The 9,938-nt window shown below is 45.8% G+C and overlaps 1 protein-coding gene across 1 annotated transcript; it reads right to left on the reverse strand.

The window, feature by feature from the left end:
- Positions 1–2,079: 2,079 nt before the first annotated feature.
- LOC135984204 (olfactory receptor 51G2-like) lies at positions 2,080–6,059 on the reverse strand. Its single transcript, XM_065598747.1, has 2 exons — positions 5,806–6,059; positions 2,080–4,216 (listed from the first exon to the last, which is right to left on the reverse strand). The coding sequence occupies exon 2, from the start codon at positions 4,173–4,175 to the stop codon at positions 3,240–3,242; it is 936 nt and encodes a 311-aa protein (XP_065454819.1). The 5' UTR covers positions 4,176–4,216; positions 5,806–6,059; the 3' UTR covers positions 2,080–3,239.
- Positions 6,060–9,938: the final 3,879 nt, after the last annotated feature.

The raw sequence follows: 9,938 nt of genomic DNA on the forward strand, positions 1-9,938 counted from the left end.
CCCATCACTCCACCCCCTCTCACAGCTTGGACAATGATAGCTGGAGCTACACACAGCTGTGAGGTTTTACCCTTTTTAACAATAAATAAAGGCAAAGGTTTTTAATAGGATGGCATTTTAATTCTGTGTTCTGCAAAAGTGTATAGCAATCAATTCACTCTCGGGAACAGGCTTCTAAAGCATTTTGTTGCATGGATCTTGGACCCCAAAATTTTACCTGGATGCACCAGGGAAGCAACTCCAGAGCAGACATGTGTTAGTGCCCCTCATTGTCAAAGTGGTTCCTCAAAGCCTCTCTGATGTTAATAGCAGCCCCCTGGGCTCCTCTGACAGCCCTAGCATCTGCCTGCTCAAATTGTGCCTCAGTGCTCCACATCTGAGCAAATATTTAACCCTTAAATTTACACAGATTATGCAAAGTGCAGCACACGGCTATGACCACGGGAATATTATCCTCAGTAAGGTCTAGCCTGCCATTGAGACACCTCCAGTGAGCTTTCAAATGTCCAAAGGCACATTCAACTACCATACGTCACCTGCTCAGCCTGTTGTTAAAACGCTCCTTGCTGCTGTCCAGGTGCCCAGTGTTAGGTTTCATGAGCCAGGGCTGTAAGGGGTACACTGGGTCTCCCAGGATTACTGTGGGCATTTCCACATCCCCCACTGTGATCTCGTGGTCTGGAAGGAAAGTCCCCGCCTGCAGCTTTCTGTAAAGGCCACTGTTCCTGAAGATGCGTGCGTCATGCATCTTTCCAGACCAGCCTGCACTGATGTCCGTGAAATGCCCCCAGTGATCCACAAGCACCTGAAACACCATGGAGCAGTATCCATTCCTATTGCTGTACTCTCATGCAAGGTGGTCTGGTGCTAAAATTGGAATGTGTGCGCCATCAATCGCCCCACCACAGTTAGGGAAACCCATCTCTGCAAAGCCATCCACTATTTCATGCACATTTCCCAGCGTCACGGTCTTCTGTAGCAAGACACGATTTATTGCCCTGCACACTTGGAGTAATACAGCCCCAACAGTGGACATCCCTCCTCCAAATTGATTTGCAACTGACCGGTAGCATTCTGGATTCACCAGTTTTCACACAGCGATTGCAACACACTTCTCTACTGAAAGGGCAGCTCTCATTCTGGTGTCCATGTGCCGCAGGTTGAGGGCCAGCTCAGCACATAGCTCCAGGAAGGTTGCTTTACGCATCCTAAAGTTCTGTACCTACTGGTCTTCACCCCACACCTGCATGACAATGTGATTCCACCAATCAGAGCTTGTTTCCCTAGCCCCAAAGTGGTGATCTATGTATGCAGCTGCTCTGTGAATGCCAAAAGCACTGATAAGTTCCTGCCGTCCATATCAGGCAGAATGTTGTGCACCTGCGAGTCGTCCTCTGTCAGTAACTTAACGAGTAACTGTGCTGCCATGCGCGATGTCCTCACGACGGTTAACAGCACATAGGGAAGAGAGAGAGAGAAATACATCATCCATCCTAGCTCACAGCAGCTGCTGGTGCGCACTACAAAGTCTGATAGTTGGAAAAACAGCAGGAAAGGAAGCCAGAAACCACTGGAGGGCTGAGACACAAAGCAGTGCATGATGGGACATTTTGCACATCCCAGGATGCACCACGCTCCATTTCCGCCTTCCCACAACACCTAGAGACAGCTGGCATCACCAGGGACTGTGGGATATTGTAACGATGCTGCCCTTGGTGGGACACTTCTGAGAGTGCCAATTCAGGATAAATTGCTTAAAGCAGGGCAGTTACAGCCCAAGGCTGGGGGTCCTTTGCACACCAAGGCACCAAACCAGGCAAACAGAGAAGACTCTGGTTTTACCCCACAGGCTAACCACGTGTGATAAAACACTCCACACAGTTTTGAGGATCATCACATAAGAGAGGAATCATACAAGCAATTACCTTAGACACTCCAGTTTCCCAGTGTCACCACCAGTGTCACTCATTATGGGGACGAATGGTTATGAAAACCAACACCCTAGTAAAAGAAAAAAGGTTCTCCTGATCCCACAGGACCAAGCCCCAGACCCAGGTCAATATACAAATCAGATCTTACCCACAAATCACGCTGTTGCCAATCCTTTAGAATCGAAAATCTAAAGGTTTATTCATAAAAAGAAAGAAATATAGATGAGAGATAGAATTGGTTAAATGGAATCAATTACATACAGTAAAGGGAAAGTTCTCGGTTCAGGCAGTAGCAGTGATGGAATAAACTGCAGGCTCAAATCAAATCTGTGGGATACATCCACATCTGGGGTTGGTCATTCAGTCCTTTGTTCAGAGCTTCAGTTTGTAGCAAGGCAAGAAGCAGGATTGAAGACAAAATTGAGGCATTTCCAGGGCTTTTTATACTCTCTGCCCTGTGGAAGGACACGTCTTTGTTCTTACTGTGGAAAATTACAGCAGCAAGATGGAGACTGGAGCCACATGGGCAAGTCACATGTCCATGCATGACTCAGTTTGTAGGCTGACACAATTGTTTACATGTTAGTTTGAACTTTCTCAGGAAAGCTCAGACGTGGATTGGTGTCTCCCAGGGTCCATTGTCAGTCAAGTGTTTCTTGACTGGGCACTTACTGACAATAGTCCCTTCTCAAGAAGCTGACCAAATGCTTCACTGAGGCCACTTAGAATCACCAATATTCATAACTTCATCTACAAAAATAATACACAAATACAGACAGCATAATCATAACCAGCAAATCATTACCTTTCCATAGACATCTTACACAACAATCTTTGCACAATATTTGCTGCAAATATATTACGGTGGTTGCAACAATGATCTATATGCTCACAGGTTATGTCAGTAACATCACAGATATGTACCCACAGTGCATTGCTCACGCTGTCGACAACGGTGCCCCGAATGTGGACACAATCTATCGACAGAGGGAGAAAATGTAGGCTCGCTTTGGTGACTTTGCTTTTGTTGATTTTTTCGTGTCGACATTAGTTTAATTGTCAAAACTTGGTAGTGTAGACAAGCCCTTTGTAAATGCTGTTGACTGCCTTGGTCTCCATCCCCCAGTGAGCTGTCCTGCCTCACCAGCCCCTCACCCAGTTTTCCAGGCCATAAACACTGTCTGAACCTCTCTCTACAGAATGGAGATCAGTATTTCATGTTGTCTCAGATGTAAGGGTCCAGCAAGGAATAGGTGGCTGGTGTTTTTCATTTCCCAGGTCAGCAGTGCTGGAGCCAGCACTGATCTTTCACTTGATGAACACTCTGATTATCCTCGCACGAAGGTGTTTGCTTTTCACACTGTAAACGATTGGGTTCATCAGGGGTGGGACGAGCAGGAAGATGTAGCCCAGGACAATCTGTAGTAAGGGAGAAGAGCCCTTCCCCAATCTGTGTATCAAAGCCAAGCCGATATCTGGTATGTAGAAGAGCAGGACAGCACAGAGGTGGGAGACGCAGGTGTTCAGGGCCCTGAGGCACTCTGCGTGTGATGCAACACTCAGCACGGTTTTGAGGATCATCACATAAGAGAGGAAGATGAGCAGTGAATCGAATCCCACCGTGAAGACTGTAAGAAACAAGCCATAGACGTAGTTGACTGTGATGTCCGAACAAGCCAGATTCATGACATCCTGGTGCAGGCAGTAGGAATGGGAGAGGACATTGGCTCGACAGTATTGGAACCGTTTCAGGAGAAAGGGGAGTGGGAATGATACAGCCACCCCTCTTAGCACACACACCAGTCCCATCTTGGATATTCTCGGCAGGGTTAAGATGGAAGCATATCTCAGCGGGTTAGAGATCGCGACAAAACGGTCAAATGCCATCAACAAGAGTATGGAGGATTCAGTGAATACAAATGAGTGGATGAAGAACAGCTGGGCAAAACAGGCATCGAGGCTGATCTCCCTAAAGTTAAACAAATATATGCCCAGTATTGTCGGTATGGTGGATATCGATAAGCCAAGGTCTGTGACTGCCAACATGGAAAGAAAAATGTACATGGGCTCATGGAGGCTTGGATCTGTTTTTATAATGAACAGAATGGTTGAATTTCCCAATATTGAAAAAACATAAATGAAGCAGAATGGGATGGAGATCCAGAGATGGACGTCTTCCTGCCCAGATATCCCAGTGAGAAGGAACATTGCATATTTGATTTTGGTGTCATTGACAGCTGACATAATGTATAGGGCAAGTTTCCAGGAGTTTTAAACTTTCCTTCCTGAAAGGAAAAAGAACAGGTGACAAGGTGATATTTAATGAAACATCATTCTGCTCTCTGTGCAATTCTGGAGACTCCCAGCAGCTCAAGGAAGATCAGCAAAAACATAGTCTTGAATTTACACTACCAATAAGAAGACAGGCATTGCCAGAGTGGATCAGACCTGCAGTCCATCTAGCTCAGTATCTAGCGGCCAGTTCCAGATGCTTCAGTGGAAGGTGGAAGAAGCCCTGTAATAGGCAGCTATGAGATAACCTGCTCCCAGGAAAAGTTTCCCTCGACACCCACTAGTAATACATATATTGTGGTGTAAATCAGGAACGTTGTGGGCCCTTCCAAGACTTTTTAAAACAGTGCTCAATACTGGAATTGGATTTTCTGGTTACCCATATACACATCCAGTCAGTCTTTGAAAGGTTCAAAGCTCTTGGCCCCATTGATATCTTGTGGCTTTGAGTTCTGCAGCCTACTAGAACATTCTGATTTTACAATTGTGACCTGCACACAGACACCCTTTCTCGTTCTAAACTTCTGATTGTGGCCCATTGTATCATGACATATGTGTGTAAACACATGGCAAATGCATGGTGAAAATGGTCATTGTATTTATCTGCCCTGCATAGAAGCTATTCATAAACATCTTTCATTGCCTCATTATATATTATTTTCTCACCTCCCGAGAGTCCAAATTATACCACTTTCTCTTAAGGTACATGGGATAAATTCTTAGGGACAGTTTCTTAATTCAATAATGGTAACTTCAACTATGTCACTCCACATTTAAATGTGTACGTTTGATCAGAACTGGGTTCTATTAACTTTCCCTTACCAAATGCTCCCGGTGATACACTTTGACCCCCAAGAATCCCTCCAAGAAAAGTTGAAGTGCTTTGCCTGGCCTATGTTGTCTGAATCCAGAGATGTGGATCATCCTACTGTCTTCACTTCATCCTCACAGTATGACCAGTGCAAACACTAGGTTTCCCCTAATATCCAGTTGAGTGTCTAAGTTAATTCTGCCATGCGTGTGTAAGAGGTGATGTGCGTAAATTTCATACAACCACTATAACACTCCTATTTCCTACACCACAGCCCTATACTACTGAAACACAGACTTGGAGAGGTATTGCAGATGGATTGTGTACATGACCCTGAATGTTAGAACCAACTTCTGGTCAGTAACCAGGAGACAGTATTGTCCAACTATTCACTGAACAAAGAGTTAACAGCACAAACCCATTGCACACGGTATGTGTAGCACTTCTGAAATACTTTCTAAAGCAAAAGCCATTAAGCAGTAAAGTTTCCACTGTCCTTCCTGTAGAGATTCCAACAACTCTGCTGCTGGCTTTCAATATACAGGCATGGCATGAATGTTTGATTTGTAATATTTGTATTACAATGAGAAGCTCTGACATAATATTTACACATCTGTACTTCAGTACACACCTGTGAACCCATTATTTCCCCTCTGATCTGCTTTCAGAGGTGATTTCTCAGGACAGAGTGGGACTTAAAATGTAGCGTCTGTCATATTGGTTTCCTCAAAATCTGAAAAGATCGCAGCGTCTCAGCCCTCATTCACTCACTTGTCAGCAAACAGAAGTCTAGTAGCTCCTCTGTCCCTGGGTTAATAGCTGACTGGTTCTCCTCAGATTCCGTTTTGTCAGTCTGTAGCCTCCATCCGGAGTATCTGCAGCACTGAATTCCTGCATTCACAACTGAGCCAGGGAGTAGCATCTTTGAAAATGGCTCTGGGAAACCAGAGATCACAAGGTCTCAGCCCTCATTCAGTTGCTTGTCAGCAAACAAAAGTCTAGTAGCTCCTCAGTCCCTCTGAGGAATAATCTATGGAGATTCTAGACCCCTCAGCCAGTCGGGAAACAGACATATGCCCTATTGGACCTGTTACCACAGAGCAACACAGCTCTGAATTCCTGCCTTCACAATCGAGCCAGACAATAAAACCTTGAAAATGCATTTGCTGATTAAATTTCCAGCAGCAAATAAACCTGAGGTGATTTGGGAACTAGTCACTGATAATCTGTGGGGTCTCATCTCACTTAGCCCCTGGCAGGATCAGACCCAGAGCACACGGCACCTTTAGAAATAGGACCGATTGAGAAACCCTGACGCGGGGCATCGGGATTTTCATACTCTGAGCTAGCTTTGAATTTCAGATTTCTGTGTAGCTTGAACAGCCCACCGTGGAGTATGGGCAGATGTAGGGGAGGGGTTCCCAACCTACGTAGCGCTGCCTGTCCTCCAGCCCCGTCACTGAGTCACCCCGACAGCCCAGCTGAGTCCTCTGCCGCTGCACAGAACATCTGCCAATGGAAACAGCTCGCAGCCTTTCCCCTTCACTTCGCATTTTAAAGATACTGAAACCTGACAACGTACCCAATTCCTGCTAGACGTGGAGCCGCTGACACCAGAGGTCTTCAACCTGAAGGACAAGGAGTCATCAGAGAGGTTGCAGGGCAGCAGGCAGTATCTGTTCAGATAGGGAGGCATGTGTCTTTATGAAGCATGTCTGCACATTCCCTTGGGGGCTACTTGGCCATCGGGGAATGTCAGCTGCTTGGCCTTGTGTGCTGCAGCTTTAAGTCTTGTTGTGACCAAGGACAAACTGCAGGAGACCAGATCACAGGGGACGCGTGGTGATGCTTCCCAACTGGACTGCAGCCCCAGCCCTGCTGCAGGCTCTGTTCCTGGAATCTGGGCTTGTCGTAACCAGTGGTGGATTTAGAGTTAGTGCGGCCCCATGCGTAGCTTTATTTTTGGGTTCTCCTTTTGGGACCCAGCCAAGGAAAAGAATATTCTCTCTTATCTCCCCCTCCCATTTTTCATTCTCTTTTCTTCATCCTCCTCCTATATTATAAGTAATAGGAAGTAAATGAAAATAAAGTGAGGGATCGTTATTGGCGCAGGGGGTTACAAACCGAGAGGCGCTCGGACACTATAATGATTGGGGCCGGAGCTAAGTGCCGTAGAGAGATTTCAGCTCTGTGTGCCTCATAAGGGTGATTTGGGGCACTGGGTGGAGAACCTGAACTCTTCCCATGACCTCTTGGTGATGAGGCCTGTCATTAGCACAGCCCCCTTTGAGGAGGGAGTTCTGGGCCCCTCCTGCAGCTCTGCAGTAAGAGGGGGAATCAGGACGTGCTTTCAGAGAGAGAAGGATCTGGAGAGAGTTGCCTGGCCGAACAGAGCCCTGCTGTGATGCCCCTCACTCTGATCCTGACCCTCACCCAATACATGAGCAATGAGAGCTGCTGTAGCACTGAATAGACCTCCCAGCCTGCATCCAAATTTCCATCTTCACCAAGTTTGGGGGTAGCTGGATGTGGGGGAGGCAGCTGTTTGTCTCCAATAGAGCAAACAGCAGGCACTTGGAGCTGGGACTGGGTCATGATCATTTCCATGAGGAATGTGCATGGCCTTGCTTACCTGGCGTGAGCGTGTCTCATGCCTGAACAAGAAGAACGACCGTCGGAGCTGTGCCTCAGGTACCCAGTGACTCTGCGAGCCCGTCCCTGTCATGTCTGGCTGGCTGTGGTGTAACCTTGTTCCTTACAACAGGAGGCTCTGTAGCACAGTAAAGAAGGAAACAGTGTCTTTGCCGCTGGTGGACTGTGTGACCAGCAATGTCTCCTCACTCTCAGGTCCTCTGTTTGTGGGTGCTCCTCATGCAATATGCCCAGCAGCGCCACCGCTGGAGATTTTCTTGGGAGTCTTGCATTATTTCCTGTCATTTTTAAAGCCCCAGCTTCTGGAATCAAGAGACTGCCCGGGAACCTCAGCTTTCAGTTTGCTTCAAAAAAGTTTATCTGAAAAAGTGCGTTGCAGAAAAGCTAGGAAATCTGAAGCAGGTGCACCTGAAAGGCTCAGACACCAAAGGCAAATGAAAACCAACTCCACATTAGTATGTTTTTAAATCTCATTTTTGTAAACAAATCTCATTATTTTTGGTGGCTGTGGCAATTTTTTTTCAAAGTTCATCAGAAGCAGGAAGCCTGCCACAAAATGAGTGGGGCCACTGGATGTCTGAGGTGCTAAAGGAGCTCTCAAGGGAGATGAGGCTGCTGTGGAGAGGCTAAGTAAATTCTTTGCATTGGTCTTCACTGCATAGGACGTGAGGGAGAATCCCACACCAGAGCCTTTCTTTTTACATGACAAATTGGAGGAACTGTCTCAGACTGAGGTGTCTGTATGGGAGGTTTTGGAACAAACTCATCAATTCAACAGTAATAAGTCACCAGGACCAGATGGGATTCACCCAGGAGTTCTGAGGGAACTCAAAAACCAAATTTCAGAACGACTAAGTGTGGTATGTGACCTTCGGCTTAAATCAGCCTCTGTATCAGATGACTAGCTGTGATGCTGATTTAAAAAAAAAAGACTCCAGAGGTGATCCTGGGAATACAGGCAAGGAAGCCTTACTTCAGTACCAGGCAAATTGGTTGAAACGATCGTAAAGAACAGAATCATCAGACACAAAGATGAGCACACTTTGTTGGGGAAGAATCAATACAGCTTTTCAAAGAAAAATCATACCTCACCAATCTATTAGAATTCTTTTAGTGTGTCAAGAAAAATGTAGTCACGGATGATCCAGGGCATATAGTGTACTTGGACTTTCAGGCAGTCTTTGACAAAGTCCATCACCAAAGGCTCTTAAGAAAAGAAGACAGTCATGGGGGAAGAAGGAAGGTCCTCTCATTGCTGGGATGATTTGGTTGGGCTTGGTCGTGGTTTGAGCAGGAGTTTGGACTGGATGACCTCCTGAGGTCTCTTCCAACCTAATCTTCTATAATTTTATGATCAGTAACTAGTTAAAAGATGGGAGACAAAGGGTAGGAATTAATAGTCAGTGTTCAAAAGGGAGAGAGGTAAATAGTGGTATCCTCCTGGATAGATAATAAGACAGAGAATATCATATCGCATCTACATAAATCCATGGTACACCCCCATCTTGAATACTTTGTGTAGTTCTGGTTGCCTCATCTCAAAAATTAAATATTAGAATTGGAAAAGAACAGAGAGGGATGACAAAAAAGTTTAGGGGTATGGAACAGCTTCCGTATTGGGAGAGATTAAAAAGACTGGGACTTCTCAGCTTGGAAAAGAGATGACTAAGGTGGTTATGATAGAGATCTATAAAATCATGAGTGTGGAGAAAGTGTGGTGAATGTGAATCAGGAAATGTTATCTACCGCTTCACATAACACAACAACCAGGGTCACCCTTGAAGTTAATGTGCAACAGGTTTAAAACAAACAAAAGAAAGTATTTCCTCACACAGAAATATAACTGATCCAAAAAACAACTAGGTAGGTTCATGGAGGATAGGTCCATCAGTAGGTAGTAGCCAAGATGGTCAGGGATTCAGCCCCATGCTCTGTGTGTCTCTAAACCACTGACTCCCATAAGCTTGAAATAGACGACAGTGGATGGATCACTCGATAATTGCCCTGTTTTGTGCATTCCCCCTGAAGCGTCTGCACTGGCCACTGTCAGAAGACAGGACACTGGACTTGATGGACCATTGGGATGAATCAATATGGCCACTCTTATGTTCTTAAATTGTTTCTCTGATGGATGGACTGCTGCAGACAAGCCTTTTTCAGGGACTCCTTCTGTAACCCTAGCAGACGTCATAAGAACATAAGAACGGCCATAATGGGTCAGACCAAAGGTCCATCTATCCCACTATCCTGTC

The sequence above is a fragment of the Chrysemys picta genome, chromosome 1 (assembly GCF_011386835.1).
Source record: "Chrysemys picta bellii isolate R12L10 chromosome 1, ASM1138683v2, whole genome shotgun sequence".
Taxonomy (NCBI): Eukaryota; Metazoa; Chordata; order Testudines; family Emydidae; genus Chrysemys; species Chrysemys picta.